At 34.2% G+C, this 19,004-nt stretch overlaps 1 protein-coding gene across 3 annotated transcripts in view; it reads left to right on the forward strand.

Annotated features, from left to right (window-relative positions):
* CTNNA3 (catenin alpha 3) overlaps positions 1-19,004 on the forward strand; it is a 1,497,017-nt gene that overhangs the window by 83,253 nt on the left and 1,394,760 nt on the right. For all 3 annotated transcript variants that reach the window (XM_028513307.2, XM_036026899.1, XM_036026898.1), the window contains exon 4: positions 16,201-16,367. In XM_028513307.2, the coding sequence (XP_028369108.1) occupies positions 16,201-16,367 (167 nt within the window). The remainder of the gene's footprint in view (positions 1-16,200; positions 16,368-19,004) is intronic.

A 19,004-nucleotide genomic window follows, 5' to 3' on the forward strand; every position in this document is an offset into this window, starting at 1 on the left:
TTCTAACCTTAGCTGGTGTGGCTCAGTGGATTGAGTGCTGGCTTGTGAACCAAAGAGTTGCTGATTAGACTCCTAGTCAGGGCACATGCCTGGGTGGCAGGCCAGGTCCCCTAGTAGGGGGTGCACAAGAGGCAACCACACATTGATGTTTCTCTCTGTCTCTTTCTTGCTCCCTTCCCCTTTCTCTAAAAATCAATAAATAAAATCTAAAAAAAATTTTAAAAAACGAATCTTTCTAATTATTACCTGGACTTGAGCTCAACTCTTGGGGCTTTTATTCCACAATTATCTTTTATTTCTCTAGGCTGTTTATTCATATTACTTTTTACTGGTTCTTTCTTTATACATAGTAGCTCATCCCTGCTTGATTGGCAAATATTTAATAAAAATTCCATTTACTTGTGGTCTACTCTCTTCTTAAATTCCTAATTCTATTTTACCTTACCTATTATTCTACTTTGGCCTATTTATTGTTTAACTCCATTACTTTTGTACAATTTTAATTCTTTCCAACTTCTCTGTTGCATTTAGCATTTATTTCTTCACCTCAAAACTTTATCTCCTTCTCTTTTAGACATTGTGCATTAAATTGTCCTGTTACCTCTCCACACTCTCCTTCTCTTTGTTGATGTCTTCCTCTTCTATGATTTTTCTTAAACCTTAGCCTTGGTCTCTGTCATCTCTTCTCTACTTTTTGGGGGTAGCTTTTTCATTTTCAGAACCTTATCACTACTTTGTTGACAACTTTTAGTTATCATTTAAAGCTCCACTACTGAACTGAGAGCTTTTCAATCATTTTTCTACATTAACACATAAATAACAATGCTCAATTCATTTCCACAAATAATTGTCATTCTTTGGAATGTTTGATGTTAGACACACAAGTTGCAGCTCCACTCCCTTCTTCCCCAGTGAAATGTGATACTGTAGTCAACACCACTGTCTTAATCATTTGCTAGGTGGTTCCACTTGGCTATTTTGGCATTACTTTATACTTACCATGTATAAACTGAACTTAAAATCTTTCACAAACATTTTACAATTTTTTTTTTCTAGCATCATCTAACTTGAACTCTTAGCATATTTGACACAATTATTTTTCTCTTTCCAAAATGTTTTCTGGAAAAATGGAGTACCACACTGTCCTGATTTTTCCTGTTTATTTCTTTGACTACCTCCTCTCATCTCCTTTTTGGTTACCCATTTAAAAATGGTCATGTAATATTGGAAGTCCATAAAGTCTGCTCATTGCCTAGGATGCATGAAGAGCAAAGGGGGTAGTCAACTTGAAATATATTTGGGGCACCAAAGGAAATATTTCAGTCAGAGAGTGACAGGACTAGCTCTGTGAATTAGGAAGATTTTTCTTACATTAGTATATAGAAGATGGAGGAATTACATCTTCATAGTGCCTTTCTAATATTAATGACAACAAATATGATAATACTAGTTTTTGTGTATCTTAATGAGGTAATGCATAGAACACATTCTCAGTAGTGGACACAGACATTAATCCTCATTATAATCCTGTAAAGTAGCTATTATTATGATATTCATTATATAGTTGAAAACACTTAAGTTTAGAAAGAAAAAAATGATGTGTCTAGCATCACCCCATTAGTTGGCAGAGATGGACTGCCTTTCATGGTGCTATACTAAAGACATATTTGTTGACTGATAGTTTACAAATGTCTTTTCTTTTGTTTTGCTATTGTTTCATATGTTAGTTTTATCCAAGTGTCTTTGGAATTGCTTGATCATAATGCTCTAGTACAGTCTCAAAATGTGCTCATTGGGAAACTAATATTTCTGGAGATAGTAAGATCTCTTCTGTATTAAAATCTCTTCTATAAGAAAAAGTAGTTACACAACTTCATAAAACTCTGGATAAAAGTGTTAAACAGGATTATTTACCAGGGAATTTCTCTGTCAGTGTTTTCATTTTATTTTAAAATTAATTTAATTTAATTTATTTTATTTTTTATTGTAAATTTTATGAAATCTATATATAAAGTGTTTTTGATAAAAATTTTGCATCTGAATTGAGTGGTTTATAGGAATAAAATACACAGTGGATTTCAAAGATAGTATAGAAAAATGTAAAATTGTTCAATAATTTTTATATTGATTGCTTATTAAAGTGATATATTTTGAACATATCAGTAAAACAAAATGTAGTATAAAGACTTACTTAGCTATTTATTTTTTTACATTTTTAGTGCTTATTTTTTTTACTATTTACTTTAAAAAATGTTTCTTAATACTTTAAAAATGGCTACCAAAATGTTTTAAATTGTGTATGTGGCTCACATTAGTTTTCTACTGGACAGAGCTGATCTAAAGTCTGTCTCTACCTTATCCCACAGGGAGCTCTGGAGAATGAATGGCACCAAACTGTCCTCCCATGAGGCAAGGGAGCCAACCTTTTGTGATCCAGGGTCAGTTAGTCATTGGCTAGTGCCACTCTTCCCTTTACACCTCCTGAAGGCGTAACTTCTAAGTATAATGCAGTTTTGAATGGGAGATTCTTTCATAAACTTGACCACAAAGTCTGCTATGTGCTATAACTGATTTGTTTGAAGACCACAATACACTTAGTAAGTCTTATTGGGTGGAAATCACTAAACTCTAATGATTTTCCATGTAATATTTTATTACTTACATGTCTCTTTCTTGTACAGTTAAGCATAAAACTCATTACATAGAAATGGCAACATTTTCCATACCTGTATGAATGCTTGTTTTTGAGTTACCTAAGTGCTAGACAACTATCATCAATTTTGATTTCTCTTGAAAAAGCCTTCGACCTATGTGCCTTCAGGAGAACATTATGATTAAAAGCCATGATACTCCCTTAGAACTCTTGGGTCAATATGATTATCACAAAGTTGTTAGGAGTTGGTGTACAGACAGTGATGAGATTGGGATATAATCAATTCAAAGGCAGGGAGAAAGCCCAGCTAAAAAAATAATTCTAAGAGCCAGAGATAAAATTGCTTTGTTTCTTATCCTAGTTTGTAAGTAGGTAACCTGGACAGAAAAGCAAGCAAGTGTAATCATTTCCTGGAGAAGGGCAGCTGATAAGGCTTGGGGTACATTAGGAGACAGCATTCTATAGTTTCTATTTTCTCTTTACCCTCTTGATATCAGACTATGAGACAGAGAAGAGGTTCAAACTCCCCTTTGTATGTACAGTGATGGGATTGGATAGATATTCTCTGCAATATCTCAGAACTTTTAAAAGTTATTGCAAAAGCATTTGTTAAAGATTAAAACATTTGTTAAAACAATCATAATGAAGCATCTGCATTTGTCCACTAGTTGATAATAAAATTTGAAAACCAATGCACAGTATTAATGTTATTGTGACTCCATGCAAAATTTTTATTTCACTACATGATGAAGTTGTATGTTACAATCATATCTCTTTCTCCAAGAGTCCAATGTCACAACCTCTGGGCCAGTCAAAGGGGAATGATTCTGGCCCTGGCCAGATAGCTTAGTTGGTTAGAGCGTCATCCCAATACATCAAGGTTGTGGGTTTGCTCTCTAGTCAGGGCATTTACAAGAAGCAACCAATGAGTGCATAAGATAGTGGAACAACAAATTGATCTTTCTCTCTGTCTCTCAAATCAATAATAATAACAAAAAGTGGGAATGATTCCATGATCAAGGTCAAATGGGTTTTCTTTTCCATTACTTAAAATTATACTACCATTTAGGTTACTTCCTATTTAGACTGTGCATTTCATATATGGTTTGTTTGTTTTTTGTTTTCTGTGGAAATTCTGAATCTCTTTACCACATTCAAAAGTTTAGACTCTTTCAGTCCTAATAGTTGCTTTATGGAATCCTTCCTTTTGCTTTTTCTCCACAGAAACATCTTCTCTTAACTTTGTCTTCCTTTCATGATGTATCCACTTGGTTATCATCTCCAGGCATAGATGGGTTAGGCACAGCATGTCCTTTATCCCACATATTTCTCTTTCTGGCATTATTGCTCTTTCTTGCCATAAAATGGCTGTGAATGTCTCTGTATGTCCGAATAAGGAAGGCTTTACTGTGGAGTCCAGTAACACACTAGACGCTGCAGTTTCTCTTCTGATGATTCCTTCAATATCTTTAGATAACAAGCCCCCTTGTTTATGATTTTGGGGTGTAACTCTTGATCTGCGTGCTGCTTTGAAAACAGTAATAGAGAAAGGGGCAGGTGCCACAGCATTCAATTAATCACCCTGATTTTCAGATCACTGCTCATTTCTGCCCTGTGTCATATCTCCAAGCATGAGCCTCTTTAGATTCCAATGGGCAGAAAGACTCCACCATCCTCTGCAGACTCATGGCATATTCTAGACTGTAGCTTTCTCTTCTTGTTTTCACCTGTCAGCACCCCTCCATTAGCTTTCCATCTTCCAGAAGGCTCTTAATTGCTGTTGACTCCCCTTAAAAAGTCTTGTTATGGTTCTATTCCTTTTTGTACTTCTTTATTCTCATCTCAGTCAGGTCTGGGGAAAGGCCTGGTTAAATAAGAGTACTCAGGGTGCCATTTTGAAAGAACTGATGGACCTGGTGGACCTCCCAGTTTAGGAGATGGTCGGAACAAAGGTAAATTAATAGGCTTAATATGAATATACTAAATAGTTTAACTGGAATGGAAAATGAATTAAGTGAAACTAAATAATTTAGGACTTGCTGATTCAGAGTTGAGCCCACCTTGAAAAAGATTGCATTTGATATCTTAGGGATTAGGGAATAACTCTAAGTTCTTAAGCTCTTGAGTGCTGTGTGAATATGGTTTAACTGGCTGGTTTAATTATTAAAAAGCATGAAACTACTAAAGACCATTTTCTAGACCCGGTTGTATAAAACAATAAACAGTTTTTTTACTTTTGTATGTCTGGTTTAATTTCAAGCATTGAGCTTGAGAGTCACTTAACCTAAGCAAACAGATAAATAATTTAAAGTATGTGGGTATTTAAGTAATCATATATAACAAACAATGAGAGGAGTCAATATTGTGTGGCAGATCTTCCGCTACCTCGTCTGCTATAATTGTTGTATTAAATCTAAATTTGTTCTATGAATGACACATAGTAAGCTCTCAATAATTAGTAATTTTTATAAGAATGCTGCCTTATATTCATGTAGTTTCGTGCCTTTTAAAACACTTTGGCATACATCAATGGGATGATCTTTATAACAATCTCTGTGAGGAAATAGGATAGATATTTATATCTTAATTTTATGAGTGATGGAGCTGAGAGAGAGAAAGAGAAATATTTCAAATATCACACAATTCTTTAAGTGTTTTAATCAGTATAACAGTTTTGATAGATACTGGGGATCAGTTCATCTGACCTATTCCAGCTGCTTTCTAGTGTGACTTCCAGGTACTGAAGAGATTGGAAAAAGAAAAACTACATTTCCCAAGCTCTCTTGCAGGTGATAATGGTGGCCCAACTCTGACAAAAAGATATGTACTAGTATGACTTGGAGCATCATGAAAGTGGCCACACATGGAGAAATAGGCTCTTCTTGTAGTCTAGTGGCAGAAGCATTTCATTCCTTTGGGGCAATCATGGCAGAGGTTCTCATGTCTGGCTGTTAGTATCACATGTGTTGAGCGAGGGGTGGTGGGAGTAGTGGGGTTTTCACAAAAATACAACTGTGGTGGCATTAAATTATTTTGGCTGATGTTTCTGCCTGAGTAGCATTCTAACCTGGATTTTCAGGGCTTCAGGGAAACTATGTAAATAACCTAGTAACACAGAAAAAACTCCTTTACCTTTCAATTAGCTAAAATGGATTCTGTTATTTACAAGTATGATTTCTGTCTGATACATATGCCAACAGGAGATTTCTTTCTTAAGAGCATATTCATATTAACCAAGATCATGAAGATTAAGATGTAAAATCAGAACTGATTTTTAATTTATAATGAAAAATAAAGTTATTATACAGAACAATATACACCCACACAACCAATGTGTTTTCTCATCGTAGACAGATCAATATTGGGAGCAAAAATAATAATAACCAGAAGGTCGCTTAGTGACCATGGAAATAGTATAAAGGAAGCTGGATCAATGGAATGTCTAACAGTATAAAGTTAAAAATCATTTGGTTAATGTATGATTTCTTATAGAGATAATCTTACCAATGGGATTATAATATTTAAAGTTTATTATATAGAGAGCTCTTACTTTGTTGGAAGGTATTTGAGTAGATATAACCAATTATTGTAATGTTCTTTTTTTCATAGTTAATTCAATTCTTTTTTGATAGGCAATGACTTTCTTTAGATATGCTAATACTTTAAATCAATATATAGTCAAAGTTAGCCACTATCTATAGCCTGGGATCCATTCTGCTTTTTAAGATAACTGATCATTTGACCCTAGCAATATAGTTCATTACAATCATGTTCTTGGATGTCAGAAGAAAATTCTCTTCTCTTTTGGATTGGATCCTTCAATCCAGTATGTATTTAATGACTACAGAGTTTAATCCAGAAGGAAATTTTCCTTTCCATATTTTTAAATGCCATTATTCAAAAACAGCTAATAAGTAGAGGAAAAAAGAGAGGGAAACTTTGATGCATGAGAGAAACATTGATTGGTTGAGTTTTGCACATGCCTCAACCAGGGACTGGGCCTGCAACCCAGGAATGTGGCCTAACCAGGAATTTAACTGGTTACCTTTGGCTTAGTGGGATGATGCCCAGCCAACTGAGCTACATCAGTCAGGGCTGGAGAGCAGGTCTCTTAACATTCAGACTACTGTTATTTGTCCCACACCAATGTGAAACACTTTGGACTAGAGACTTTGAAAAAAGATTCATTGACTTGTATTAGTATTAATTACACCAGGAACATTATACAGAGTTGACTAAACTTTCTTCAGGAAACCACTTAACTGAGGCATATAGAAAGTTCCCAAGATGCTAAAACTACTAGATATACCAATACAGTAGCCAAATAATGCTAAGTCAAATTTTATACTTTTAAGGGATAAACCAATCTTTATACATTGTGTGGGATTTTTCAGGTGAGGTCTGTACATTTAGCTTAAGGCATGAAAAACAACTAAAATTTCATGAGGAAGAATTGCTTCTTACAGGCAGCCACAGTCATGTATATCAAAATAAAGGCACTGATTAGCATATGAACTTTATTATTTTATTGTGGAGCCCTTGATTTAAAAAAATAGATTATAAATGTATATTAGTTCATTTATCTCAGATGAAGAGTTAGCAAACATTTTCTGTGAAGGGACGGAAAGAAAATATTTTAGGCCCTGGGGATCATGTGTTGTATGTCCTAACCATTCAATTCTGTTGTCTAGGTGGCAAAGCAGCCAAAGAAATGCATGGTAATAAACAAAAAATGGCTATGTCCTAAGAAAATTTTATTTATGTACACTGAAATTTGAATTTCATATAATTTCCATGTCAAAATATATTCCTTTGATCCCCCAAGCATTTTAAAATATAAAAGCCATTTTTAGCTATTGGTTGTACATAAACAGGGTAGGCTGGATTTGGTCTGTTTTCTGTAGTTTGCTGACTTTGTCTTGGATAAAAGAACTCAAAATCTAAGAGTTCTGAAACTATTTTGTGTGTTACTTGTTAAGAATCTTAAGTTTCTCAGACTAAATTTACATTGGTATGAAAAGACTATATTAAAGTTGCTGTTAATTTTTTTGTGGAAAGGAGAACAAATTTTATAGCTCAAATTTCTTTGTTTTATTTACATAGTGAGCTATACAGGGTTTTGAGGGATTTCTAAGGAAGATTCATTGTGCTTAGGGTTTTGTGGCTGTCTTGTAAACAAGAGTTATCAAATCCTTCCCCGCCCCTTTTTACCAATCTTGATATACCCTCTTGGAGAGAAGTTAGCAAACAGTGTAAATAGTACTACATTTCTTACTACTTCATTATAATAATTATTCACCATATGTATAGTTACAACACTGATAATTTCCAATACCATATGCACACATCTATTCTTTTATTTCCAGTGCAAGTAACTTTTAGTCCCTTGGTTTTGACTAAAAATTGTACCATCTTTAAATTTATTTATTTTTTAATCCTCACGATGATATATTTTTATTGATTTAGAGAGAGAGGGAAGGGAGGGAGGGAGATAGAGATAGATAGATAGATAGAAACATTGGCGTGAGAAGGAAACATTGATGTGAGAAGCATTGATTGGTTGACTGGGAATCGAACCCGCAACCCTTTGGTGTATGGGATGATGTTGCACCCAACTGAGCCTGTTCAGGGGGGAAAAATGCGCCACTTTTAAACAATTAAAAAAATAACTTCTACAAAGGGCCTTACTAAAACCTTTGTACTTTTAAGCTTTAATAATTTGAATTACATTTTTGATAGAATATCTTTCTTTATGTGCTTATTGGCTATTTATATTTCTTTGGAGAAATTTCAATTTAGATCCTTTTCCATTTAAACAATTGGGTTATTTATCTTTTCATTGTTGTATGTTTTAGCCATAAATATAAGGATTTGTTTATGAGATATCAGTTCTATTTTTTTAAATCACCCTCTCCCCTCCCTTCTGGTTACTGTCAGTTTGTTCTTTATTTCCACGTCTCTGGTTCTATTTTACTTTCTTGTTTGTTTTGTTGATTAGGTTCCACTTATAGGTGAGATCATATGGTATTTGTCTTTCACCACCTGGCTTATTTCACTTAGCATAATGCTCTCCAGATCCATCCATACTGTTGTAAAGGGTAGGAGCTCCTTCTTTCTTTCTGCTGCATAGAATTCCATTGTGTAAATGTACCATAGTTTTTTGATCCATTCATTTACTGATGGGCACTTGGGTTGCTTCCAGCACTTGGCTATTGTAAATTGTGCTGCTATGAACATTGGGGTGCATAGGTTCTTTTGAACTGGTGTTTTAGGGTTCTTAGGGTATAATCCCAGCAGTGGAATTGCTAGGTCAAAAGGCAGTTCCATTTTTAGTTTTCTGAGGAAATTCCATACTGTTTTCCAGAGGGGGTGCATCAGCATGCATTCCCACCAACAGTATACTAGGGTTCCCTTTTCTCTACAACTTTGCCTGCACTTGTTGTTTGTTGATTTGTTTATGGTAGCCACTCTGACTGGTGTGAAGTGGTATCTCATAATGGTTTTAATTTGCATCTCTAGGATGGCTAGTGATGCTGAGCATCCTTTCATATGTCTCTGGGCTCCCTGTATGTTCTCCTTGGAGAAGTGTCTGTTCAGGTCCTTTGTCCATTGTTTAATTGGGCTGTTTGTCTTCCTGGTGTGGAGTAATATGAGTTCTTTATATATTTTGGAGATCAAATCCTGGTCTGAGGTATGATTGGCAAATATATTTTCCCATGTGGTTGGTTCACTTTTCATTTTGCTGATGTGTTCTTTAGCCATGCAGAAACTTTTTATTTTGATGTAGTCCCGTTTGTTTATTCTTTCCTCTATGTCCCTTGATTTAGGGGACATATAGGTGAAAATATTGCTGTGTAGAATACTTGCGATTTTCCTTCCTATGTTCTCCTCTAGGACTTTTATGGAGTCACACCTATATTTATAAGTCTTTTATCCACCTTGAGTTTATTTTTGTGTATTGTGTAAGTTGGTGATTGAGTTTCATTTTTTTGCATGTAGCTGTCCAGATCTCCCAACACCATTTGTTGAAGAGGCTATTTTTACTCATTTTATGCTTCTGCCCTCTTTGGCAAATATTAATTGACCATACAGACATGGGCTCTCTGGGCTCTCTATTCTGTTCAATTTATTTCTGGGTTCTCTCTTCTGTTCAGTTGATCTGTGTGTCTGGTCTTATGCCAGTACCAGACTGTTTTGATTACAGTGGCCTTGTAATATAGTTTGATATCAGGGATTGTGATCCCTCCTACTTTGTTTTTCTTTTTCAAAATTGCTGTGTCTATTCGAGGTTATTTATGGCTCCATATACATTTTTAAAATGTTTGTTCTATATCTGTGAAATATGTCATTGGTATTTTAATAAAGATTGTGTTGAATTTATAAATTACTTTTGGTAACATTTCCATTTGAATTTTATATTCAGCTTGTCAGTTTCTTCAAAAAAGCCAGCAAGGTTTTGATAGGGATTGTACTTAGACCTTAGGTTGGTTTGTAGACCAAGGAGGGGAGTGTTACCATTTTAACAACATTGTCTTCTCCTCCAGGAACATAGGACAACATTCTAATTTTTGTCCTTTTTAATTTCCTTCAACATTCAAATTTGTTTTCAAAGAAATAACAGATCTTTTGATTGATAAATTTTTGTATTTAATAAAACTACATAATTACAACTCACATGAAAAGATTGGAGAACAAACTAAAAGATTTGTGGTATACCTCAATTAGTGGGAGCAGAAAGGCTCCAGGGTATTCGAGGTAATCCTTTCCTATTAAATAGGAAAGCGGGATCATTAATATGTTGCTGGGAGGGAATAAAAATAGTTGATTAATCTAGAGAGATGGTTAAGAGAAGGTCTCTTAGCTCTGGCTGGCATAGCTCCGTGGATTGAGTGCAGGCTGTGAACCAAAGTGTCTCAGGTTCGATTCCCAGTTAGGGCACATGCCTGGGTTGCAGGCCACGATTCCTCAGCAACCGCACATTGATGTTTCTCTCTCTCTCTCTCTTTCTCCCTCCCTTCCCTCTCTAAAAGTAAATAAATAAAAATCTTTAAAAAAAAGAACTTGTTACACTATTAAAAAAAAAAGAGAAGGTCTCTTAAAAGAGCTTATGAGATGTTTCCATCAGTTTTATAGAAATTAGCCCCATCAAGTTTTATATTTTATTAAAATTTAAAATTTCATAGAATTAACCCTAACAAAGTACTCCTTAGCTGATTTTGATTGTTTTCAATGGTGAAGGGCTCAGTGGCAGGTTGGCTATATCCTTCCACTTTAGTTAACTTACTATGCTGTCTCGCTTTTGGCTTTACCTGGCCGCAGCAAGGTAAAAGAGTTCTCTTTGTGGGGTTTTCTTATTTTCCATTCTCTGTGTTGTACACTTTAGCTGCCACAGTCTCCCTGGATTTTCACCTTTGTCTCTTTAGCTCAAAGAGTTTCCCAGGCTCTGTCTTAATTTCTCCTTCCTCTCTGTGGCCTGGGAAGTCTCCGAAGGTAGTAAGCTAGGGCTCTCCAAGGGTTCTTCCAGTTTGTTTCTCTTTTCTTAGGAATTATTTTTTTTTTTGCACAATGCCCAATGCCTTCACAACCACTTTAAAAAATATATTTTTTCCATTTTTTTTGTTATTTCAGGTAGGAAAAATTCTGGTCTTTGTTACTCTGCCTTGTCAGGAACCAAATTATAACTTTTAATAAGATTTTGCTGTGAGTTTGAAGATAATGAGAGAAATAGAACAGAGCCAATAGTTTACAATGTCAACTGTATGCAGCTACATTCTGAGTCCATGGGTCCTGTTCATGTCCTTATAGCTCATAAATTTGAGTCTACACAGCAGCTGCTAGCTTTTTGGCTCTTCCCTCTGCCATGAGAAGGTTTTCCTTCCTCATAAAAATATTTTTGTTCCATTCAGTCAAATTGTTTCAAATGTTTAAAGGAGTTTTTCTCTTTTCCTTCCCTTCCTGTCCCTTCTCCTTGCCTTCCTTCCTTCCTTCCTTCCTTCCTTCCTTCCTTCCTTCCTTCCTTCCTTCCTTCCTTCCCTCCCCTAGTTGATATTATCCTCTTCTCCACCCTACAAAATAGAATCAATTGGCTCCAAAGTTGAATTCAAGCTCTTACCTCTTAGGAGCTTTCAAATTCAAAATGGCTGTTTCTCAATTAAAAACAAATAAAATCAAACCCCTAGTGCCCAGTCTTAGCCTGGGAACCCATGTTATTATATATAGAATCAATTAATATGCATTGGTACGTGTTACATGTGTATGGTATATTAAAACACACACAGAAGGATGGCCAGAGGTATACATTAGAAATCTTAATTGAATCATAAATATAATGTTAATTATAAAAGTAGAAGGAAATTTGATTTTTAGTTCTTACTCCTTTTCATTTTGATTGTTCCCCTTTCTCCTCTGGATGTTTTGCTTATACAGTGTTTTCTTTGATTTTCAAGTTTATAATCAATATAATTGCTTTTAAAAAGTGGAGCTATACTTTTAAATGCAGCAAAGGAAATTTCTTTTTAGAAGAACCATGTAGGTATCTTTTATATAGCAAAGAATATTTTGTAATATGTCTACTAGGCCCCCAATTTTTCTTTTCTTACTTCCAGACTTTATTCATATGATCATATAAAATTTTTATGTATCAAATTTTTGTATATTTAGAAGTTTTTATGTATTACATGTATATGTATAACATGTACCCATATAAATCTTTGTAGAATATATATTTTAGTACTTTATTCAAGAAGGCATTTCATAACTGGTTTTTTGAAGATTAAAAAGAGCATATTTGATAGCAAAGGAACAGAATGAAGTAGAAAGAAACTTTCAGAACCTTGTTCTTGTATTTTCAAGGTCTTTAGTAAATTGCTTTCACATATGGAGTGGAATTTCTTGAAGATAAATGTAATTTACTTATATATATTTTAAAAGTGGAATTTATTCATTAAACTTAAAGTAATAGCATTATAAGAAATATGGGAATAATATTTCAAAAGAATATACTCCCTTTGTGTAGAATTTGTAAAACATGGATGCTAGTATCCTAGATAGAAAGGAAATTTATTGCACCTTTTTTTCCTAGTTAATTAGGAAAGTAGCCATTTTCTTCTGACACAGGCCAATTTGACAGTGGACTGGCTAAATTTATAAACCAGCTGTTTTTGTCAATAGCTGGAACATGTTGCTTTCACTGAGAACACTCCTCTCTGTGTCTTCTGATACCTCAGGCAGTGGTAAGCCGTTTCCTCTGTCTCTTAGTACTTTGTACGTGAGCCTGGCTTAGACGGTGTCACAGGACTTATTTATTCTCATTTGTAAACTTCTTGGGCTGAAAAAATTGATTCATATTGATCTGTATATCCTGGATGCCTAAGAGGGAGCTGTGTTTATAGGGAACAAAAAAAGTGTTTGTCAAAGGAAAGTTGGATAATGTTCATTCACATTCATTCAGCAGCACATGACATTCAATATATAATACAGGGTCCAGCAGAAGTAACGTCTCCATGAGTGTGGTTGGTGGGGTAATAATGTGGGTGTAATAATTTATAGTTTTAATTTGAACATTTCACCTAAAATGTCATGTGGTATGCTTGAGTGTGATATTGTTATGTTACAGAATTACATGCTTATGATTTTGTAATCAAAGATTTATAATAAAAAGGGGGGTTATTTGTGCCAGACCTGTATATAGGCAATAGAGTAGGCACTATTTTAGACTCTGGGAATACTGTGGTAACCAGGACCCATGCAGCATTTACTCTCATTAGTCTTATGACTCAGGAGAAAAACAGGCTTTGATACAAGTCATTACAATAAATGATAATGAGGCTTATAGGAAGCATAGAATCCTTCCATAAGACCTGCCTTAGTAATGGGGATCTAAGGCTTCCCAGGAGAAGTGATGTTTACATTGGGACCAGAAGTGTGAGCTGAAATCATCTGAGAAGGGTTGGGAGCATTGCTGGGGAGGGAGGGCAGTGTGAGAGGGTTGCGGAGGAAAGGTTCAGTAATAGAAAGTTAACATTATTTATGTTAACTTTATTATTGTATTTCAGGAGTGACTTTTTTTCTCCCAACAGCACTACTTGATTAGCTCTTCATGTTACCTAAAGGAGACAAAGGCTGTAATTGTTGTTCAATGTTTAAATAATCCTTTTCTGAGTATGGCTCTTCAGCCAGTTGTTCATCATCTCAAGTTTTTAGTCAAGAGCACATAATTCTTTTTTGATATATATTTACTTTCAGTATATTAAGTCAAAGACAATATTCTACAAAGGCTATCATGACTTTCTAATTCAGAATCATTACAAAAAAAGTTGATTTTTTTTGTGAGGATTCATTTGTTCTCTAAATTTTTGAGGTTATGTAATTTTTCACAGTCTCCTAGCTGCAATTCTGACTTTCAGAAAAACACATAAAAATCACCATTTACTGTTCTTAAAAGTTTGCCATCTCTTCTAATATTTTCAGAGTGCTTTCCACGTTCATATATGTGCTAAATATAGATTATGAACTCTGTCTCATTTAAATATTCCAGAAACACTGTGAGATAAGTAATATTTTATTTCTTTCCTATAGATAAGGACAATAAAAGTAATTAATGTCCAAGTCTCAAAACTAAAAGTAGTGGATTAGAATTTGACCTCAGAAGTATCTGACTTAAGAGTCTGAGCTTTGAACCTAGTGCTGCTTAAGAGAGCTAAAGGTGGTATATGAACACACTGAGATAATCTCAGACCCTCTTTACAGGTTTTCTCCACTATAAGGAACACTATTCTTTGTTATATTTAATAAATAATTTATTTCATTTTCTTTATGCTGAAGTTCATGAATAAATGAAAACTAATATTCATAGAGTAGAGTGAATAAAATAGGCCATTTCATATATTGTTAGTGAGATGGCTGTATTTTGGAGACTTTTTTGGCAACACACACACACACACACACACACACACAAACTTAAAATTAATTTGCCTCTTGATTCAGCAATTCTACTTTTATGAATTTATCCCACAACTAAATTTCCTTATGCATGCAAAGATATATCTCATGGGTGTTCTTTGTAGTATTGTTTAAACAGAAAAAAGTTGGTAATGATTTGTGGGTTCAGTAGGGTTAGGGGCCTGGTAAAATAAGTGTATCAATAAAGTGTAACTTTAATCAAGGATTAAACATAATGACAATACTAGCTAATCAGATATTCATTAAGTTCTAACCACTGCTCTTAATGCTTATAAAAACTGAAGTATTATTATTATTAGACCCATTTACAGAGGCTAAGTGACTGTCCAAGGCAGTGGGACAGAGATGCTGAGGCAGAATGGCTTCAGAGTCCATACTGTTGGTTACTGTGCCATAGAGACCCTTGATCATCTCTACCCTAATATGAAAAAAAATAATGTGAAGTAAAAAGAGAAAATTGTAGAAAGATTTTATAGTATTATATCATTTATGAACAGGATCCATGTCTGTATCTTCTGTATGGTCTGTTTATAACAAAACATCTATATTTTCTTATGACATAAAATCTCTTGAAAATATGTTCATTTATATTAATGTGTATGAACATGTGAATATATTCATAAAATACATATATAAAACACGTATAAATATACATATATACACATGTATACCCACACATGAAACATTCATGAGAAAATTTCTGGATAGATATATAAGAACTTAATGGGTTTAGGAATAATATGGAGATTTAAAAAACTTTCACTCTATACTCTTTAGTATGATGAATAATTTAAAACCAATAAGCACATATTGCTTGTATAATACAAATAAGTTTAAATTGAAAAACTTAAACAGTTTTTTGTGGTAATTTGTTAATTTGTTAACAATTATGTTCCTGGAGGAGGTAAAGAGGGACTTCTTTTTTCATTTGTACACTCTTCTGAGTTTTGAACTTTTATAAACGAATGAGTGCACATTCCTTTCTTATAATAAAGTGTATTTGAAGTAAAAAACCTCAGTATAGTGGACAGATTTCTTTAATAGTTGTGTACTATGAAATATTATTTTTTTGTATTTAAGTTTAGGAGACAGTTTATTTACTACATTGATATTTTAGGATAAACCTACCTATATTAAACTTTTGTCAGAGAGCTGCTGTCATATTATCTTAAAGGCTAACTCCTTTCTAACATCCACTAAGTTGGAAAGTAGCTCAGTGAAGATTTACCTTAGTATTATACCCAAGCTTATATCCAATTGAAGTCTTAGTAATGAAACCTTTCACAGAACTGAGATTCAGCAAATGTAGATGTTGACAGCAATTTTACTAGATGTTGCTAGTCAACCGAGCACAGTTTTCTTGCCGGAAAATGGTATTGTGCTTCTTAAATGCCAGAGCCTTTATCAAAAACAAATGGCAATTTGCAACAGCATTGTTTATTGAGAGACAGTGTTTTAGTGTCAAATGACAGTATTTCAAAATTATGCTTAGTCATGGAACGTACTTGGAACTAGGTTGGATGATAAATGCTGAAACACGCTTAGCTGAAATTAAAGTATGACTTATTTGGGGTTGTGTTTTTCAGGTGAAGCTCTGAAAGTGTCAGCTGAGAGATTTGCAGATGACCCTTGCTATCTCCCCAAAAGGGAAGCTGTAGTTCAAGCCGCCAGAGCCTTGCTGGCTGCAGTTACCAGACTCCTCATCCTGGCGGACATGATTGATGTCATGTATCTATTGCAGCACGTGTCAGCTGTAAGTAAAAGATGGCTTAGTTTACCTTGGCCTTGTTCTCACTTCTAATTCCATTCTCTGAACCTGGCATCAATCTTAGTGCATTCTGGCCTCACCCTTGTTTCTTAATGTCACCCACTAGAAGCTGACTGGATTGGGCTGTGAAACTAGTATATACACTTCAACAGAACAAAGACAGAAGTTACAAGGGGTATTAAAGCCAGTGGAGACTGAGCAACAGAAGATGCTTACATATAAGGAAATAGCTAGGACAAAGTTCTAGGCTTTTGACCACTTAAATGATTATGTCCTATATAAATGTATAATAACAACTATATAGGTAAAATAATATACATATAAATATAAAAAATTTGAGGAAGAGAAACTTTAAAACTTAAGACACTAGGAAATTTATCTTAATTTGTGAATAGTACTTTGCCAGCTCCTCTAGATCTGAGATAAATGGTGCATGTTTGCAGGTAGTCTGTGATATCTGTAGTAATCCCTTATGAAAATGTGTAAATGGATTAAATACGAGTAACGAATATATTTTAACTGGATGGCTACAAAGGCAGCAGATATCTGCTTGCTTTATTTTGCTAGACAAATCCATTAACAAAGGTTTAGTAGAAAGAGAATTTTACTAAAGCCTTTTTAAACTTTCCTAATTAATTTAGTTTGACCAACTCATTCATTAATGGCATCCAAATGAAAATGTTGCAAAGAACCTCTTGGAATCTCTGCTTGATCTCCTGCTTTGAATAGGACCTTTCCTCTTCTGTGTATAAATATATCTGCATTGTCATGAATACACTTGGTGACTGTAATAGCACAACTCCGATAAGCAAACGATGACTTTGTCTGATTGACCTTTTCGCTAAAGTCATTTTCTCTAATTGTTCAGCTAAATGTTTCTTTGAATCTTTATCTCACTTGCTAATGCTTATTTTAACTCGAACTAGAGTGATCACCCCTTTATACTTTCATATTCCTTTCCTTTCATAGTTTTAATACAGAAAAAAAGCAATTGGGTACTTTGTTTTGTTGTTTATGTAACATTTAAGGAAAGGGATTAGTTCTTTCTTATTGAAAGGAGCTGTCTACCAGTGGATTCGAAGGTGAGCTAAGTGAGCAATGTTTCTTGTTACTTGGTTATTGGTTTATTTATTACCTTAAAAAATCCCTCAACATTTTTGAAAGTCATTTTTTCCATATGTGAATACAGACACTAATAAATGCTATGACCAAGAAGTAAGTATGCAAGAATAAGTGCCAGGTAATTTCCAGTTTCAGTGATACAATATATTTAATAATTTTTTCCTTTAGATTTGTTGAGACATGGCAGAATGAAAGGCTTTTGTAAGATAAAAATTGCTATCTAGAATCAATTAGGAGATAACTATATATATGAAGACTCCTATACCTTCATGACCATTTTATTTGAATGCCGCTAACAGCTAGGCACAGTGCTAGGTAATTCACATACATCATGTTATTTAAATGAAGCAGGAAGTAATGGTAAACCAAAGAGAAGCAAAGTACTGTTTTTTTGGAATGAAATGATAGTTAATATTTATTAAGTTTTTATAATGTGCCAAGTACTGTGCTGGATTATCTCCTTTCATTCAATCCTCATAACAACCCTGTGATTATGATTTCTATTTAAAAAAATTATTTTCAGTTACAGTTCACATACAATTTTATATTTGTTTCATGTATACAACATAATGATTAGACATTTATACAATCTATGAGTGATCACCCCAATAAATCTAGTAACTACCTGATACCCTACACAATTATGGACTATATTTCCTATGCTGTCCTTTCCTTTCCACGATTGTTTTTATAACTGGAAATTTGTATTTCCTAATCTTTTTACCTTTTTCACCCATTCCCCCAACCCCCTCCCATTTGGCAACCATAAATTTGTTTTCTGTGTGAGTTTCTGTTTGTTTATTTTGGTTTTTAAATTTCACACATAAGTGAGATCATATGGTATTTGTCTTTCTCTGTCTGACTTGTTCCACTTAGCAAAATACCCTCTAGGTCCATCCATGTTGTCAGAAATGTCAAGATTTCATTTTTTTTGTGACTGAATAATATTTCATTGTGTATATGTACTACTTCTTCTTTATCCATTCATCTGTCAGTGGACACTTAGATTGCTTCTATATATTGCCCATTGTAAATAATGCTGCAAGGTACATAGGGGTGCAGATATCTTTTTGAATTAGTGTTTTTGGATAAATGCCCAGAATTGGAACTTCTGGTAGTTCCATTTTTAATTTTTTAAGGAACTTTTATACTTTTTTTTTAAATAATGGCTGCACCAGTTTACAGTCCCACTTAGAGTGCATGAAGGTTCCCCTTTGTCCACATCCTCACTAATACTGTTGATTTATTGGTGATAGTCATTCTGATAGGTGTGAAATGATATCTTATTGTGGTTTTAATTTGTGTTTCCCTGATGACTAGTGACGTTGAGCATCTTTTCATAGGTCTATTGACCACCTGTATGTTCTGTTTGGTGAAATGTCTGTCTTTTCAGATCTTTGGCCCATTGTTTTTCTTTTTTAACTTTATTTTTGTTGTTGACACTATTATATATGATTTCATTCCCCCACTTTGCCCACCTGTACCGAGCTCCCAGCCCCT

This window comes from Phyllostomus discolor, chromosome 5, assembly GCF_004126475.2.
Source record: "Phyllostomus discolor isolate MPI-MPIP mPhyDis1 chromosome 5, mPhyDis1.pri.v3, whole genome shotgun sequence".
Taxonomy (NCBI): domain Eukaryota; kingdom Metazoa; phylum Chordata; class Mammalia; order Chiroptera; family Phyllostomidae; genus Phyllostomus; species Phyllostomus discolor.